This window comes from Vicugna pacos, chromosome 2, assembly GCF_048564905.1.
Source record: "Vicugna pacos chromosome 2, VicPac4, whole genome shotgun sequence".
Taxonomy (NCBI): domain Eukaryota; kingdom Metazoa; phylum Chordata; class Mammalia; order Artiodactyla; family Camelidae; genus Vicugna; species Vicugna pacos.
The window spans coordinates 12,904,443-12,924,283 of record NC_132988.1 but is presented as its reverse complement, the minus strand read 5'-3'; the positions used below and the strand labels follow the sequence as shown (position 1 = coordinate 12,924,283).

The window sequence follows — 19,841 nt, the reverse complement described above, 5'->3', positions numbered from 1 at the left end:
TTTTATGTGCAGTATATTTCCATTTAGAGATTAACACTCACTCAGGAAATTGTTTAAGAAAAATGACTACTCAAAATCGGTCTTATGCACTTCTCTCACAATCTGAAGAGACTAAAAATGAAAAAATACTCAAAATACTAACTGAAAGTGAAAGAAACAAATACTATTATATGAGGAGAATTACCTTTAATTTTTACCAACACATCTAAGTAAGTCTTATGTGGACTTCATGACAGTTATTAAGTTCTTATTACATAACCATGCTTTCTATACCTTGTCTCATTTTACCCTTAAAACAACCCTATGAAGTAGGTACTATATTATCTCCATCTTAACAGAGGCGGCTTGGTAAGCGGTGGGGCTGAAAACTTAACCCCAGGTGTAAATGACTGTATCATCTCTGCTCCTAAGCTGTCTGCTGTTCTGCTAGAAACTCCACAAGGGCAAGGATTTGGGCCTGTTTCATCCTCTGTCATACTCCAAACGCCTGAAGTCATCCTTGGCTCCTAAGAGTTGTTGAACAGACTGAATGAATAGATAGAATGCACAGAAGAGATAACTACTCAGTTGTTTTCTGTTAAGTGAAAAAAAAAAAAAAGCTACTATAAATTTTTTGATAACCCTAATCATTTTGACACTGAAAAATTATTTACTAGTTAAAGAATCTTAAGCTTGTTTAGGAATCTAAGTTTTATTTACTTGTCAGGTTGAAAAATTAAGACTTAATTTAAAAAATTCTCATGATTAAACACTCATTTTGAAAGGCTGGTACAGAATGAATAAGAGGAAAATTGCACTAATGTTAGCATTTCCGTGAATCCACTTGTCCTCGTTTTTATTGTCTAACTATAAAAATGCATTTTCCCTGTTAACTTGCTTAACATATTCCTTGACTTCAAATATAAATCAAGGCTATGTGCTTCTTTAATATAATAGCTTTTGTATAATATATATAAGAACCTGAATTGAAAGAATAGTTCCAACTTAACAAAACAGTACCAATCATCCTTTAAAAAGTAAGACATAAAGTTGCATTTCCTTAAAGTACAAACTTTTAAGAACACTTACAGATTTATAAAACCCACAAATTCAGACAAGATTTAAAAAAACAGTACTATACTGCCCCTACATGTTCAAACTAGTAGTAACAATGACATTTTAAAATCTAAAGTGATATGGTAGAGATTTTTGTGGATTAGCGAAAAGCTGTTTAAGCTTAAATTATTCCCAAGTGAACTATATGAAATCACCCACACAGAAAAATGTAATTAAATATAGGAATAACTGACAAGTTTCCATTTTCATTTTCAATATTAGCAAGGAGAAGAAATTTAACAGAAATTCATCCAAGATCATCATATTTTTTTCTCTCAAAACAGATTTTCCCAACATTACATGAAGATATCATAAAATAATCATAAACAAATGGCTAACCAGCTATGTGCTTCAGGGTCAACATTAATACATTAATGTTTGAGAAAAACTAACTGCTGACTGTTCCCCCAGACCTAAAAAAAATTTCAATACAGCTCTTAAATATACACACAAACACATAGACACTACCAAAATCATAAGAGAAACTTTTATTAATCTCATATCAGATTTACTTAAAAAAAAACTACTGTAATTATTTTACCTTCTACACATTGTAGGAATAAAGCAATATATTATGTATAAGTAAAGAAATGAGTTGCACATAGGTACTTGTAAAATCAATAGGAAATAAGAGTGTCGGCTTTACCACAAATGGTAGTCCTTGCTGGTATTATTTCTATAGTAAAATTTACATCACAATTAAAAAATCCTAAATTTTATCTATCATTATTTGTATCTACCATTATTATATCTACCATTATTTAACTGATTTATATGTGAGACACACATTAATTTATGCAACTTTCCACAGCAAGTTAGGGGTCAACAAGAACTCTAATTTTGACCCCGGTACAACCCAGAAAAAAATCACTATATCCTATCACCTGATAGGATATTAAAGACTACTGTTTTCTGGCAAGAACATGAAAAATGAACTAATATGGAATCATATCTAATCTTTCAGAGCCTCAAAATATTCTACACTGGATACTACCTAATAGAATTTGAAAATTCATAGATTATACATTTCAATTAAGTAATCAACATAATCCTACCAAGTCAGGTAGAGTGTGTCTGCATATGCATGCATGTGTATGGAGGTAACCTTAGATACATATGAAGAAACTATAACACAAATTATCACCAGTTGATTTAGAAATGGAAAGTGTACAACTGAATAAAGGAGTCCGGTGACACACGGTGTAACTGCAGCAGATCAAACATGAGATCCACGTTGAAATGGAATTCTCAGGGTCATTAAAATGTTAAATTGTAAAAAAGGTAAGCTTTTTTCTGCTTTGTTCAATGATGTATCTCAAGTGCTTGGAACTGTGTCTGGCAACTAGTAGCTGCTCATTTGTTGAATGGAGTAATTAATCCATGTTCCTCTGATTGTGATATGTGATGATGGGACAGAGACAATGAAACAAATCTCACAAAGACCAAAAAGCATCGGTGGCCTCCTTAAGGGAAGGGCTCTCTGCCTTATTCATCTTTGTTATACTAGCATCACACACAGGGAGTTATGTATATGCCTAAACATATTAGCAGAACTAAAATTAATTTAGCAGTGTTAATATTCCATGGAAATACTGAGGAAAATAAAAAAGCGGTTAGGGCTCTCATCCTACATTTTAAAGTATATAGTCTGCTAGCATGAGTTGCATTTAATCACTGAAGAAAAATAATATATAAGCTCTAAACTATCATTGTATTATATGGAGCTGCCTGTAACCAGGTTAATAAAATTTAGGTATTCATTTATATAATGTATGTTTTAAAGCATTTAAATATGAATGTACTCAGAGACTTAAGATTACTTCGACATTTCAAAGTGTATTCTATTTTTCATATATGGATGACAGCTGTAAAACTCAAGGTCTGTGCAGTCAGTTCCACAATTTTGGAGAAATCCCAACTTTAAAACTTTTTGGAGTTTAGAAGGGCAATGTGGTATATGTAACAGTATACGACAGAACACTTCGAGTACATTACAACAAACATTTCTGCAACAAAATTTATGAATGTTCAGATAAACAATAAAAGCGACTGTCATGTTAGTTAGGGTTAGGTTTGGCTAATTTGTTGAAATATTTTTTTAGTCTTCAGGGCTTACTGGATTTCTGGTCTGCAGACAAGGAACCATGGATTTATTGCCTACTTGTTTACTCTGCCAGGAGCTTCGTAACAAGTTTATTTTTAGCATATTTTTTCATCTGTCTCCCATACTGCAAGTCTTAATTAATGTTGAGTTAGTTTCTATAAAACACAACTTACAAATTTAAATAGCCTTGCTCTGTGATGTTCAAATTACTAAACTATTTTGTTCAGATTGTTATCTATCAACAAAACGGATAACAATTCGTGGCAGTTATTTCTACGATGTCGTTGTAGATTTATAGATCATGTTATAATTTGCTTTGCATTAATATCTGACAACTGAGGCACACTTCATGACAAAAACACCTAGAAAGCAACGTTATCAGCAATTAGACATTGAGGTCATCATAAATTGTGAAAACAAAGTATGAACTATGTATCTAAAACTCCAGGATTACATTGCCAAAGTTAACCCTTGAAACATTTGGAAGCTAAGGATCCATTCACTCAACAAATCCTTCCACAGGTCAGCACACCACAGTGCTGATGCTGGTGCCAGAAGCCCAGGTTAGAATCTTAGCTCCGGCACTTACTATCTCTAGGGCAAGTTAGCCTTCCTATATCTCTGATTCCTCATCTGTAAAATTGGGATACTACAATACAGTCTACTTCATGAGGCTATTTTAAGGATTAAATGAGTTCATATATGGGAAGTACTTAGAACAGTGTCTCCCATGCACCCCAACTTAGATTCCATCATACTATTATCTTATTTTATCATCATCAAAACACTCGCATTAACAGTTACTTTTCTGTTTCCCTAAATTAGAATCCAAGCTCCATGAGGGCATGATCTTTATCCACCTACTTCACTGTTATATCTACAGGTTCTAGAAAACTTGTCCCAACTCTGTTCTAAGTTCTTAATATATATATTTTGGCTGATATTACTATTAATAAATTTCATATCCAGCTATAAATGAATAATTTGCAGCAGTATAATTAATGTGAAAAAAAACAAGATGTGGATCCAAGCAATAATACAAGTTCCTTCTATCCATAACTTCTTTGATTATCTTCTCCGCAAGCATCCTTCATGTTTTAATTTAAAGTTACTGTGAAGCCTTCATGAGCTACTTGCATTGAGACTTGGGTGATCCTCTTATGCTCCCACAGTACTCTGTATATGGGTCCACTTAAACAATTATCTTTTTTACTATAAAGGTTTATTTATGGTTTTACCACTAACTATAAGATTCTTAAAGGACTTTTATTTTTCATTTCTGCATATCCACAGGTGGAGGGGAAGAATCATCGCCTTTTTGTTTACAGCCACTGCCTTGCACAGTACAGAAATTCCACAAGAAAATTTATGATTCATACTTTGTTTACTCATGTTTATGCATGATGCATGAAGCTTTCTTAAGAAGAAACTGATAGGATCTAAAATAGAATGACCTAATTTGTGGTAACTAATTAATACTGATAAAATAAGTAGTGGCAATACATCTATTGATCTGAAAATGCCATTTTTTTTTCTCAAGTTCCAATGGAATGTATGTGTGGAAAGACGGTTTAGAAAGCCACATTTTAGAGTACTCACTTAGAAAAATTCAGGTACCCTATTAAAATCTCTCTCCAAACTTGATGCTCATAGCATCACCCTGTTCTTCCTTCTCTCCAAAGTACTATAATAATTTTCATTTCAGCATCTTCTGACTTTTTTGGCTACAGTAGACTCTAAAAAGTGCTCTCTAAATGACTGTACCCTGTTTGTTTCTCCTTCATTTTCAAAACTGCTAAGTAGTAATTACTTTTAAAATTAAGTGTCAAACTATATCTGAGTTTAGTTATATTTAGAAAATGAAATATTCAAAATCACAGCTGCACATTCATTTAAAAACATTTAGTAAACAAAAACATGCCATATTCTAATAGTACAAAAACTCCTGAAAGAATTTTCCACGCTTAACAAAAACTTCAACGGATTGGTCAAATATTTATACTTTCTCTTGCCTGTCACTGGGAATATAAAAAGATATTAAAGACAATTTCTGAAGTCTAAGAGTTTATAGCTTAATTGAGGAGACAAGACAACTACATGAAGCTGTCAAATAACACCACTGAGCGCTACGTATATGTCTAAGGCCCAAAGGTAACGGCAAAAATTACAATATGTTCCACTACTGGATGAGGACAGTAGTAGATACAGTCGGTGCCAGGAGGAAGGTTCCAACCAGAGAGATAAGCTAGACTGTGAGGTCATGGAAAGGATTTGGAGAAAGAGGCACAAATATAACTGGCAGATAACGAACACGCTGGTAAGGGGGAGGGGAACACGATGCTGGCTTTTTAAAGGTTTCATATTTCTGTATGTTAAGGAAATATCCATCTATTTCCTCCTGGCTAAGTGTTCCATAAAACAAATGCTGGGTTTCATGAAATGCTCTTTCAGGCATCAAGACATTTTAGAAAAGCAGTCTTGCTACAATTACCTTAAATGAGACTTAATCACGTCTAGACTAAAATGTAAAAATAAAAATAAAAGGTAAACCTGGATTGGGGCTAAAGGCAAAGCTATGTCAGAAATGTAAGACTAAGTCGTAGTGCTTTAAGAAATGTGCAAGTGTTTCTGGCAGCTAATTTTGCTAACGTGAAAAGTACTCCTGTAGTAGAGATTATTAATAGCAATATACTTTGGGAGAGGCTGTCATTTAAACTGTACAAATATCATACTAAAACTCAGAAGTGTAAAAGTATATATACTAAAATGACAAAAACTGAGATAACCATAATATGCAGTAAAAATTGTTCAATCAATGATAAATTATAAAACTATACTCATGGATCATTTATTTAGATAAAAACATAGACAATAGTTTTGAAACTATGGGAAGACAAGAAAATTGTAGTTGAAAGTAGTACAGGTGACAGATCTATGGCAAATACTATTTTTCAGAAAGAATAAAAAAGGATCACCATGAGCAACAAATAATTTCTGGACCTATTTATATATTTTTCTAATGAAGTTTTAAGTATAAACATATACCATTATTTTCTCAAAGTGAAAAAAATTCCTTCAAGAGAAAATCTAGAATAATAAACATAGAAATATAATCACATAGTATCAACCAAGTAAAATCCATAGAACTTTGCCATGGTAGGAATAAATCTGCTTAGAATAAGATTTCTTTCTCTTAAAACATTAGAAGTCCCTCGTGCTGGTTTTCATTTGGTATAATCTTCCTGGAAAATAATTTAGCAGCATTTCTCAAGAATCTAAAAAAAATGCATACTTCCTGACCCAATAAAATTCTATTTCTAGAAAGATATGTACAGAGATGTTAAAGATTCATGTATAAAAAAGTTCAAAGCAGGTCACTGGCCAAATCAACGAGAGGAAAACGATGATACGTTCATTTGGCAGATTATACACTTTTGAGTAACTACAGCCATGGCACACCACAGACAATGTACTAAAAATGAATTAAAGTAACAATTTTGTTAAAAAAATCATTCACTTAAAAATTTTACTGTGGTTATTTCTGAGCAGTGGAACTACTGATAGTTTAGGAAAATGTAAAGAAACATTTTTTTCTAAATCTTACATACTGAGATGTCTAATTTTTATAAAGAGAAGCAAAAGATATTAACTATTGAAAAAAATTAAAATTCTCTGTATCATCATTGAACTCAGAGAATTTAGGGGATTACCAAATTATTAAATTCAGGAGGGCAATAACCCACAAATTTGCTTTACCAAGAAAAGTTTATGATGGTTTACTTTCCGAGTATATACAAAATCTTTATACAAGTGAAAATTTTATGGCTGTTGTTTTCTGATTCAAAGTCAGTACAACTGTTTGGTAAAACTGGCAGACCTTTCTGAAAAGATCCCAGTGGATTCATCAACAATCTACTAAAGGAGCATAATAAGATTAAAATTATATATATTTTACACATAAAATTACACATACAAAAACAAATTATATTATTCTTGATGAGATCAACATTCTGAATATAGGTTTTTAGAAATTAGTATCATTAATAATTCAACAATGAAGGAAAGACTTGAATCCAAGAAGAGTATTGAGGAAGAGGTATAATGCTATTTTTAATTTTTGTCACCAAGTTCAAAAGTACTAATTGAACAAACTGATGCAATTTGAGGATGGTTAATCTGTCAGACACCTTGTTCTGAGTTGTCGTCTGCAAACACAGACCCTGATGTGCAACAAAGATTCTCTCCTTGACCAAACTTTAGTCAGGATCCTCTGAGCTCTTTTTCAACTAGACCCTGTCCTTGGGCATACTCTCATGAACCAAATTTTAGCAAGAATCCTGCTGAATCAGTCATGCTTGGTATCTCCCTCTCCATATCTGTTGGGTTCACTATCCTTTAACATCCCCCAAGTGACGTCTGACCACCTTGGTTAAGTTCATTTAACCAGAATCTCTTCTCTACCCCCGAAGTTACCTCTTAGTAACTTTCTACCCACTGACCCCCACACTTTTCTTTGTTATATTAAGAGTTAAGCCCAATCTGTCTCTCCTACTGTGAACCCCCCCATGTAGTGGCCCCTGTACCTATCATGACAGTCCCCCTCAATAAAGTCTGTCTTACGATTTTAACAAGGGTCCTATTTTTTCTTTAGCAGGTTATCATCCCTCAGCTTACAAAAAGACAACAAACATGCATACTGTCTGAATATTTCCAGTTTTTTATGACTGTAATCATTGCATAATCTATGGGGTAACTTAACAAATGAAACATCTTAAAGAGATTACACAAAAAATCCTAAATTTATAAATGTACCATGCTACCAAAAGTTATTTGTAGAATCTTCAAATGTATTTTCTCAAAGAAACAATGTCAAAAGTGATAGGTACCCAGGCTTAACCTCCACAGTACTAATGTAATAGTAGTTGAAAAAAAGCTCATAAAAAAAAATACAACAGTCACAAAACATAGCAGAAAGAGAATGGCTACTATCTGCAACATTAGAGTCCTGAGGTTAAATACCAGCCTTACTATTTACCAAGAAAATTGGGGAGAGGTAACTTGTTTGAATCTTAGCTTTCTAGTCCAGTGAGTGGAGATAATACCTAACTTATAGTACTTAACAAACATTTAAATCATTTAAGAATGAATTAAAATAGACAAAATAGCTGAACAATGCCTAGAAGAGACAGCAGGTTCTTTTAAAATGACAGCAATTATTAACAGCATTATTATACTACTACTGTACATCAAGGAGGGAAATTAATAAACAGTATGTTAAAATGCTAGGGATTAGACACAAATTTTTTTCTCTACATCACTACAAAAGAATTAGGAGAGAGAATGAGGGTTTTTAAAGGAAATGAAAGGCATATATGGCTCTCACAATCTCTAAAACTTTACTATTAGCTGAAACTTATTTTCAAGCAAAATGATACAGGCACAAGATTTACTATAGTATCATTGTAATCATAAAAGCCTATATATCACTGTTTCATAAATAAAGTTTTATTGAAACACAACCACGTCCACCCACTTATTCAAGTACTGCCTACAGCTGTTTCATGCTAGAACGGCAGAACTGAGTGGTTCTAACAGTGACTAGGACTAGCTGGTCTACAAGGCCTAAAATAGTTGCTGGCCCTTTGCAGAAAACATTTGTGGACCCCTGATTTAAGCCAACCCTCAATGATAACAAAACACAGGAGTAATATTAACTCAAATATTTTCTCAAATGACACAAACACTCTATTTTAATTTAATTTCCACTTTAAAGAAAAATTATTTTAAGTATGGTATTTTAAACAAAACTTGATATGGAATACAATCGCTACAAAGTTACTTCAACTATCCCATATACTTCATTACTGCCTGAGCTCTTAGGTTTCAGGTAAGTCCTTGTACCACGCTGGCCTCACCTCACCTCCCTGCTACTCCCACCAGCAGTTCTACCCTGTTCTCCTTGTCAGCTGTGTTGCTGATGCTTATGCTACACAATCAGTACATGGTTCAAACCCAAGAAATATATAAGGTGCCGTAAAAAACATTATTTGTCTATAAACCAGCACAATCAAGCAGACATCTTTAAAAGCCCTATATAAACCACTAGTTGCATGTCATTTGGAAATTTCTACCAAAATAGGAACATTGAAGGATAACTTTGTGAGAATATTTTAAATGTTTAAAAGTCTCCAAACAAAACCAAAATGAGTTAATAAATGAGGTTTAAGCATTAAATTTTTTAACACACTACTAATAATTATAAAGTATCATTCCTTCTCTTATTACTAGAAAGAAAAAATGCTGTAGGATAAGCTATGAAATTCCTTCAAGATGTATCCTTATTTATGTGTTTAAAATGTAGAATAATGATGTACCTTACGATTTAGGAAATACAGTATTATCCTAATTAGCTATTTCAACTTCAAAGAAAAATAAAACAATTTTCCAGTGATTTTATGTAAGTGAGTTCCTATAAATCTTCTTTTCCTCTAAAGGACAATCAGTTCTTTTAGAATAAAGTTATATACTCAACTAGTATTCTCAAATATTCCTGAAACTAAGAATTACCTATAGGACTTATATTTCTCTGATGAGAAACCAGAATAATCCACATGCTAATAACGCAGACTACCAGTACTAATATTATACTTAACAGTGAAGTAAATAAACTTCCTGAAAACATTTCAAGAGCTACAAACTGAAGTTGTAGTTATAACAACTATTTTACACAATTTTTCAAAATTTTCAAAATTATTTCATTGTGTAACATTAAATGGATCAACCCCTATGATGGATGGAGACGCAATAACACGCTTTTCAAATTTTAATAGGTCAAGACTACATACAGTCTTGTGAGAGATCACTATATATTAGCTCACTACTTGGTAGGGAAAAAATGGCCTACAAAATAGAGAAGTCTGTATACTTCGTTGTCAGTGTGTAACAATCTGACTCAAACAAGCTAAACATACCTAATGTGAAAGGCATATTAGATATTAGATACAAAATATGACTAATTACATATCTCACAAAAAGTCTTCTTTAAATCTTTGATAAAAATGCACTAAAAATGTCTAACTAACATTACCGAAGGAAGGTTAGTAAATTAAATAACAAAGAGCATGTGAATCAATTTAACGCTACCTAAATTAACCAGCTGCAAAAAGGAGGGGAGAGGATATAATTACACTATCCCTCTAATATTTCTAGTAGTCAGAGTCAATGAGTTATGCAATAGTAAAGTATTGGCAGGCAGTCTAAAACTCAATGTGTTAATTTTATTTTTTAACTATCTTCCCACAAACGTTCTAGTTTGAATTTTATTTTTTCAAATATTATTACATTGCATTAATATATTATTATATTACATTATTATCAATGCAAGGCTATAATTTAATATAACAGTAACTTAGAAAAGTCAAACTGAACAGTGACCCTAGGAAGCCCTGAGGGAAAGCCTTGAAGTTCTCTATTAATTTTTCTCATAGAATCTGCTCCTGAGCCTTTTAAGTTTCACGTGCTTGTTAAAAAGATGAAGACAGAAAACATACATAATCTACCATGTACTGTACTTAAGGCCATCAGAGATATTCAATAAGAAAGAACAAAATTATCTTGAGTGTTAGTATCTTAACTCTTTAATTAAAAAAAAACTACATTTCTTTTCCTTAATTCAAAAATTTACTTCTATTGGTATTTTCTTTCATAGAAGTATTAAAACAATAAATCAGTTTAGTAATGACTTTAAAGCTACTAGAGGCCTCTGTGTAAATGCTTAAATCAGAGCAGAGACCTCATTCAGAAGTTAGAAAAGTGACAAAGTCAAAGAAGACAAAATAAAAGAAACACTTTTTGAAAACATAGTAAAGAAGAAAACAGGAGTGTGACAGAGATACTTACATTCTATTTTCAATGTTGAAATTGTATTACATTTAAAACTCACTCAAAATGTATTCAACATGGCCACCACTCATTTAGAGTAGAAGCAGAAACAATTCAAAAAGAACTAAGGTAACTAGAAAACATATTTTCACAAAAGCTATTTAAGTCCCAGCAAATAGAAGATTCTCTTTACTAAGAAGGAGGAAGACTTCTTAGGAGTTAAAGAGAGTTAGGAGTTAACCTACTTGATTAATAGAATGTTTCCCTTTTAGTTAAAAAAAAAAAAAGCAAGGGGGTGGGGAATTAAAAAGGGAATTAAAACACTAATAGCACTGATATATATGCAAATACTCAGTATCCAACAGGTTTTTTATTTTTTATTTTTTTGGTTTAGTGTGTTCAGGATACTAAACACATTTAAGATCTAAAAATATATCGCTTTAGCTAGTAATTCAAAATGGCAATACCAAGTAACTCAGAAAATATAACAAAACTGTTAATATTAACAAGGTCAAAACTTGGTGGGGAGGAGGAGAATGTCATCCTGAAAAACATTCAATAGATCATAACCTGTTACAGATTAGCACGAGTTCTCCAAAATGTTTGTTAGTTCAGGATTGTCTATATATAAACTGATTCGTAACTGCCACACAATAGCATGCTATTTTTATTTTGTATAACAGCAAAAGTAATGTCTCTATTAAGTCTGAATTTAAGAAATAGTGATTTGAAAATATTACAGTTTAAAACACCAGATAAACTCTTGAAAAAAGAGCTAAATGTTGCAATTCCCACACATAAGGACAGTACCATCAGCTTTTTTGCTTTTCCCACAAAGTTACCATGAATTTGGGTCTTTAGTATTTGCCAACATATTTCAAAACCTACTTTTTACATTTGCCAATTTTAAGTAAGTTTAAAGAATTCTAATATCATAAAAATAAATGAAAGAGACAAAAAGGTGAATTGGGTAACCTTGCCCTCAAGGTTCTCTGTCATATTATTAAAACTATCATTTAGGTAAGTTTTCACTGGCTATATAATGCACTGATTGTTTCCGTTGTAAGCAGCAATTCAAAGTTGAAGCATTTCTCCACCAAACGAGGCAGAAGTAGTTCATTTAAATTAAGATTTCCATTTCTCAAACGTGTGAGACTTACCCGTCTTCGACAAAAAGGGAGGCCTTGGGCAATGATGCTAATGCTAAATATCTTCATCACAGTTTGATGTGGTAGAGGCTCTTTTGCACTTTTAAGATCAACAGGAACCAAGCCATGGTTTAGAGTAGCTTTTCCCGGTTTTGACATTTTAAAATTCCTCTTGGCTGATGATTACTCTCTACATGTAATACAGGCACATTACTAAAAACTCTAACCACCAAAATAAAATATAACTTCCGAATTAAAAAAAAAAAAAGGCTGAGAACCCAAGGCCTGCTGCTTTTGTCTTTCAACCTTCTCCTACCAAGTGTCCTGACCTGTCTGAGGCTTGGTGAAGTGCAAACTATCCTAGAATAGCCAGGAATTATAAACTACTGAAGTGAAGCTCCTGCTCCTGCCAGTCAGACAGCTGGTGAGCCTCCCATGCACAGTCAGTAATGCGAATACAACCACAGCAGGGCTGGGCTGTAGGGTCCCTCTTAAAACTTCTCCAGTGACTAACCTAGGTACTCCCCAGAAAGTGAAAGTAAAGTTTTCTTTAGCAAATTACAAAAGATAAATATAGTATTTTCTCTTGAATATCTTATTAAGTTTTGCTTACTCAAATATCAGCATTAATATTTTAGGTAAGTTTTGAATTGTGCTTTAAATTTAAGGACAGTGTTTATGCATGTCCCCCAAATATACATATGTATTTATTCTATCTCAGATATATTCAGAATGATCACTGTATCTTCCAGTGTTTGTCTTAAGCATGCTCTTTCCCTCTTCGATACATATCATTCTTTATCTTATACTAAGACATAATCTACTCTAGCTCTTTATAACTGTTAATACGCACTTCAGATTAATCTTACCAGGAGACATTTTAGTTGTCTGCAAATTTCAGTTCAATCTCTTTAATTCTGAAACACTTAGTGATTCCACTTGAAAGTATAACTGTCATGTGATCGATTAAATATATTTAAAAACCCAAGTATTTATAAAGACAACCTGTGATGGAAAGTAATTATAACAAAATGAGTAATAAGTAAACAGTTCCTCACAAATCTGTAGGGCCTGATTTCTCTAACAGTCAGGTACCTCTTCCTAAAACATGCAGAAGGAATGTGGTGTACAATCCACTCCTCAAGAACTTTCAATGGTTCCCCGATGCCTAAGACAAAGTTTGGAGATGAAGACACTCCTCAAAGTGGCCCTAACCTCAACTTGTCAGTATTATCTCAAATATTTCCTTAAATTAACTACTTATGCCAGTGTTAACTCATCTTTATGCTACATTTCATATTCAAATCCAAGAAGTGGACTGTTATAAAGGTAAGAAAAAAAGTCTAGTGTGAGAATTGACAGAAGTTTTAACAGATGATAGGTAATAGATGTGAACTATCCATTCACAATGTTCAGTTAGTTGATTCTCCTTCCATTCTGTTTTCTTCTTCCAATAGTTAGTCATTTCACTTATCTCTTCTTCCAGTAGCTTTTATGGACTGTTATAGTGGGAATTTAGAATGTGATATGGAGAGAATTACAAAGAAGAATGTCAGAAATGGGCGTTCTTTTTTGACTTTGGAGAGATATGTCTTACTTAAGTGGGTTACTTTACTAGGAAGTCAATCCACACAGAAGAAATACCCCAAGTCCTACCATAATGCTACTTTTTAAAAGTTCACCTCTCTCTGATATCACAATTTAAAATGTAGTCAAAAATGCAGTTATTAGCAGAGGTGACATTTTTAGTTACACAAAAGTAAACAACTGAATTTCTCCAAAGAAGATATATAAATGATCAATACGCACACATAAAGATGCTCAGTATCACTACTCATTAGGGAAATGCAAATCAAAACCAGAACCACAATGCATACCTATTAATATGGCTATTATTTAAACACACACACAGAGAAAAATAAGCATTGGCAGAGATGGAGAGAAACTAGAACCCTTGTGTACTGTTGGTGGGAATGCAAAATGGATGTAGCTACTATGGAAAATATAGATTCCTCAAAAAAATTACTACACGACCCAGCAATTCCACTTTTGGGTATACACCCAAAAGAACTGAAAGAAGGGCTCACACACACAGATATTTGTAAAACCATGTTCAAAGCAGCATTATTCACAATAGTCAAGAAATGGAAACAACCTTAGTAACCAGTGATGGAAAAAAATGTGGTACATACATATACAGTGGGATATTATTCAGCCTAAAAAGGAAGGAAATTCTGACACAACGTGGATGAACCTTAAAGACATAATGCTAAGTGTAATAAGTTAGTCAAAAAAGGATAAATTTTGTATGATTTCACCTATATGAGGTATCTAGAGTAGTTAAATTTATAGACAGAAAGTAGAATGATGGTTGCCAGGAGCTAGAGGGAGAAAGGAATGAGGAGTTAGTGCTTAATGGGTACAGAATTTCTGCTGGAAAAGAAAAAATTTCTGGAGATGGACAGTGGTAATGGTTGCACAACATTGTGAATATACTTAACATCACTGAATTATACTTAAATATGATTAAAATAGTAAATTTTATGTTATAGGTATTTAATTATAATAAAAATTGTTTCAATTAAAAGAAAAACAACTAAGAATACAACCATAACCACTGAAAAAAAAATAACAGAGATCTAGGCATAGAAGAGAGGGTACCAGAAATCTTGTAAGCAAAAGGTGAGACTGGTATCTAAGATAAGCACATCTATGGCCCCACCAGACTACTTACTACCTTGCAGAATGAAGGTCTCTAGCCTCATTCTTGTCTCAGCATCTCCTCCGATGCTCATTTTCTTTCTTTTCTTTTTCCTTCCTTCCTTCCTTCCCACCTTCCCTTCCTTCCTTCTTCCTTTCCTTTCCTCCCCACCCCTCCTCTCCTCTCCTTTCCTTTCTTTTTTTTGGGGGTGGGGTGGGGTGGGATATTTAGGCTTACTTATTTAATGGCGGTACTGGGGATTGAACCCAGGACTTGGTGCATGCTAAGCATGTGCTCTACCACTTGAGCTATACCTCCCCACCTCACTTTATTTCTTAACACAAGTCTAATCTTTTTTTGTGTGTATAACATAACCTTCAGTCATATTGTGTCTTTTTCTCCTTATTAGAAAAATCCCTTTGTTGAAGTAGCTCCTGTGGAATGCCCCCTCCCCAAATTACTATCAGTGCCTACCTTGTTAATATTTCATATAGTGTTATATAGCCTGACATTCTTTGTTCTCAAAAAATTTGTCTCAGTGATATCTTTGAAATCAGTTAGTTCATTAACCCCCCAAAATTCATTTCTTGGAACAACACAGAAGATCTAATTTAAACTAAGTGATATTCCAACACGGAAAAATTAGAAGAGTGTACTACATTCCACAAGTTTAACATACTCATTCTGCAGAGAAAAATGAATCAAATAGATCAACTCCAAACTTAACTTTCACTTAATTCATTGGTTAGTAAAGATAATCATACTGAAAATTATAATTTTTCACTTTTATATTTAAAAGCCCTCAGAGAACTTTATTATCACATGTATTTACATGCAGATAGTTTAAAGGTAAGGAAGATATGAATCTCTCTCATCTTCTTGGAGTCTGATCCTAAAAGGGACTCGTGGAGGGGAGCTGGAATTAATAAAAAATTTGGACTGGGAAAACCAGAACTAAAATAAACAGTGTTCATTTTACTGTTTATAAGAGGGCAGAAATTATTATGAACTAAAACTAGTTTTTCATTTTCAAGAAATTATTTACAACAATAACAGGAGTAAAAATTAAGGCTATTTTATCTATCAAGTGTTGTGTGTTACACTAGACACCAAGTTTTAATAAACACAAAGCGGTGATAGTCTAATCCAACTCTTTTTAAATTGGTAAATAGCTGCCCTCAACTGGATAGTACAGAGCACTGCAACTCAAGCAAACACAATATTGAAATTACGTGTCTACAAAAATACACCTTGGTAAAAACAAGACATTGTTAAGTCATTGAGCAGAGTACTAATTTCCAAACTAAGTTTCATCTTTTTTTTCTGAGGATTCAAATTAACAATAATTCTAAGGCAATGTTCTTAATCAACATGGAAACATTCAAAATACAAAATCTTCAAATACAGAAGAAAACCCTAGTAAATGAGGGAAATTATAGTCAATGTGCAGGAGAATCCCTACCGTTAATATTTTAAAATGCAGCTAGCTCCTTGTGTTTAGGAAAAAAACAAAGTCTTAGTCTCATTTATCCTTTTAAAAATACATAAGATAGTCTCAATTATTAACTCCCTTCCCAAACTGAGACTTTTCAAAAGAGACAAGCTCTTTTAAGATGGTATCAGTAAGTATTAAGGAAGTACGATACAGTAGGTTGGAATATTGATGCTGGAGTCAAACTGCCACAGTCCAAAGCTGGTTCTATCACTTATTAGTGGTATGATGTTAAATTAATGCCTCTGTGCCTCGATTTCCTCTATATAGAACTTACCTCACAAGATTGTTATGAAGATCAAATTGGTCAATGTAAGTGAAACACATAGAACAATATTTCACATCTAGTAAGTGCTCAATATTGCTAGCTGCCATTATTAACACTGTAAAAAAAAAAGTCACATAGAGCTTTGTAGACTACATTTCAATTAAAAAAAAAAAAGCCCCTAAGAAAGCAAGCAAAGATTCTAAAACCCACCTGTCATAACTTTGGAGTAGAACATTATAAAACATAATCACAAGTTTTAGAAGTTTAGACTTCCACAATTCTGTCAAAATTTTATCTAAAAATTAAGCCATAGCATCTCAGTTGTTGTGTCTTGGCATTTTAAGATTCCAGACATCACTGATTATCCACCCAAGAAGAACTCAGCATTAGGGAATTTGTGGTAAAGAGAAGATCTCAATACAAGATATTGTGCCTACTTATCACTTTCTGTATCAGAAGTTTTCAAAGTCTAACATAAAAACTTTTGAAAGGGAGAGTATTAGCATATGCCATTTAAACTCAGTATCATGCATTACTTCTGTGAATTTAAGCAATAAATGACTTACAGAAACAGAAAAATTTTAGATGCTAAAAATTATACCACTACGTAAGTGACATAAATCAGAATCAATATCTTTTTGAGATGAGAATATGGTATTACAAAGCATACTCATTTATTCAGGGACACAGAGTGAGGCAGATTATTCTCTGTATCTAAATCACTGTTTTCAGTCTTTCCTTACACCTTAGATACCAGAATGTTAAAGTATCTCCCTAAAGTATCTGTAAGTGATTCGTGTACAAAGACAGAGCAACTTAAAAACAGGGAAAAACAATAATGAATCAAGAAATTAAGTTCTTTGCTTAAGTTCTTTAACAGTCAAGCTTGTATTAGAAACAAGTGCAAAAAAAAAAAAACCACTCCATAGAACATATCGTTATTTCAGCTGTAGAAACAAAAATACAAACAGATTTAATGTGAAAGAAAAATTTAAATATACGGCATTACTCAAAGTTTTATTATTCATAAAAGGCATAAGTAAAATGAGTACAAATGTTTTATAAAAGTTAAAATCACATTCAAAATGATTCCTTAAAAAGTTTTAGGAGACACTTAAACGCTCGAAGTGTTCACTAAGAAAAGATTACAAATTCCAATTACAGTGTACTTAAGATATTATATCCACATAAACATTTAGTGGGTCACAACTTATTACTGTACTGCTTGCTAATTTTCTTTATCCAGGGACCTAGGGTAGCCCCTAACTACTTAAAAGAAATTAGTGTGGGTTTTGAAACAGAACATACAGTTTACACAAGTGCTATAAAAATGTGACCTGTTAACTAGACATTTGCAAAATAAAACCATTACATATATCTATATATATGCAACATTTTCAAAGTAAAATGCTGCCAATATCAGGTTACATAAAGTATTGTACCTGCGTGATTTATATAATCAAAGTCTGATTGCTGGACATTTAGGTTATTTCCAAACTCTGCTGGAAAATTCCAGTTATTTTAAAATAACTAGCTGAAAATAAAGTTAAAAGTTAAAAAGTAAACTATATAAAAGCCAACCAAAAAAGCCTTTAAAAATGATAATGAAACAGTACACTAGAAACACTATGACTCAAAACCCCCAACTATTTATTAACTTATTTACAACTAAATTTATTTACAATTAAATTATTCTTGACTAAACCGTTAGCTCAATCAACTTTCAGCCAGATTACCTGGAGTACTCCAGGTAAGCTTACTGGTATACAAAAAATACTAGGTGAATTTTAAGTTCTAGTTTCAGCTCTACTACTAACCAGTGACCTTAGGTAAGTCTCTTAAGTTGTCTCAGATTTTGGATTTCTAGAATGAGGAATGAGGATGTTGGATCAAATGAAAAAGAATGAAGTTCCTTGCAGCTTTAAGAATACAGCATAGTTCTAATAGCACCAAGTCTACCGCCAGAATTCTTGTAATGTGATGGGTTGTCAATCTGGTGAGCCTTTCTTTATTATAGTTTAGTAAGTAGCTACAGTTTTACAAAACGTATCTATAAATAAAATTCACTGATTCTATTCTCTTATGTGTATATCTTCTAAAAACAGGCATCTAACCTTGTGTTGTGAACACGTATTTGTGTTATATAATAAGAAAAGATTTTCAATGACACAAGTTACAGGCATAATTTTTTAAAATATGATTTTAAATATGAAATTCAAGAAAAAAATCTCAGAATTTTTCTGATTCCATATTATTCTATAATATTTTTAATATATTTCTCCTTTCCTACTTACTATAAGTGGCGTAAACAGTGACATAGAGAGTATATTTGATTTTGTTTTTAATGAGTAAACTTTGGGTTTTATTTCCATATTTGTGTCTCAGGATTTTAATTGTTAATATTAAAAATGATACTTTTCCTCATTCTTTCATTAAGCATTTAAAGAAATATCTGTGATAAAACAAAAATCCAACTATTGCATTGAGTTATTTAAGTATTTCAAAAATGCCCAGTATGAAGTCCTCAATAACTATAACATAACTTGTCTCAAGATTAAGTTTAACTCTTACAGTCTGTGATGGGTTATCCCAGCTGTTAAATTGGTCTTTCACAGCTGCTCCTCAAGAATTTAGCAGATGATTATTATAGTTACACCTTTAAGTCAACTATGACAAAAATGACATAGTAATTACAGGTATTTCAGTCATGCAAAAGCCTCATGTGATGACAGAGTGATTTAAAAGCAACTTAATTTCCCACAATTCTCCAAATAAAATTTAAGTGTAAGAAAGAAGACAAAAATTTCTTTAAATATCAGTTGTTTAAGGTCCATGATTTAAATTACTTTTATGAAGAAACTTAAGCATAAAAGTGTCATTAACCTTTCAGTTAAACTAAATATAATTTATCATTTATTTTTCCTATAAAAATTCTTAAGAGTGTTGTAGGCCAGGGAGTAATAAATAAGGACATAATATTAACAATTATTTTAAAGCACAGTAAGTAATGTTGGTGGCTTTTTCTAAGCTTAAAAAAACTAAGCTATAATGCAGGAAGTTCACCAAATTGATGGCTTAACACTTTGTAGGAATTTATCCTATGAAAAATAAGATGGAAATGTAAGATATTTGACAGTGTTAACAATTAAAGA

The 19,841-nt window shown here is 32.4% G+C and overlaps 1 protein-coding gene across 5 annotated transcripts in view; it reads right to left on the bottom strand.

Moving 5' to 3' along the window:
• Window positions 1-19,841, bottom strand: part of FBXW7 (F-box and WD repeat domain containing 7) — a 198,575-nt gene that overhangs the window by 47,505 nt on the left and 131,229 nt on the right. The window contains exon 1 of one of the 5 annotated variants that reach the window (XM_006213161.4): window positions 12,241-12,410. The exons of the other annotated variants lie outside the window; for them this stretch is intronic. Within the exon in view, the coding sequence (XP_006213223.1) occupies window positions 12,241-12,387 (147 nt within the window). The 5' untranslated portion in view covers window positions 12,388-12,410. Of the gene's footprint in view, window positions 1-12,240; window positions 12,411-19,841 lie in introns of those variants that run through there. 5 annotated transcript variants of the gene reach the window in all.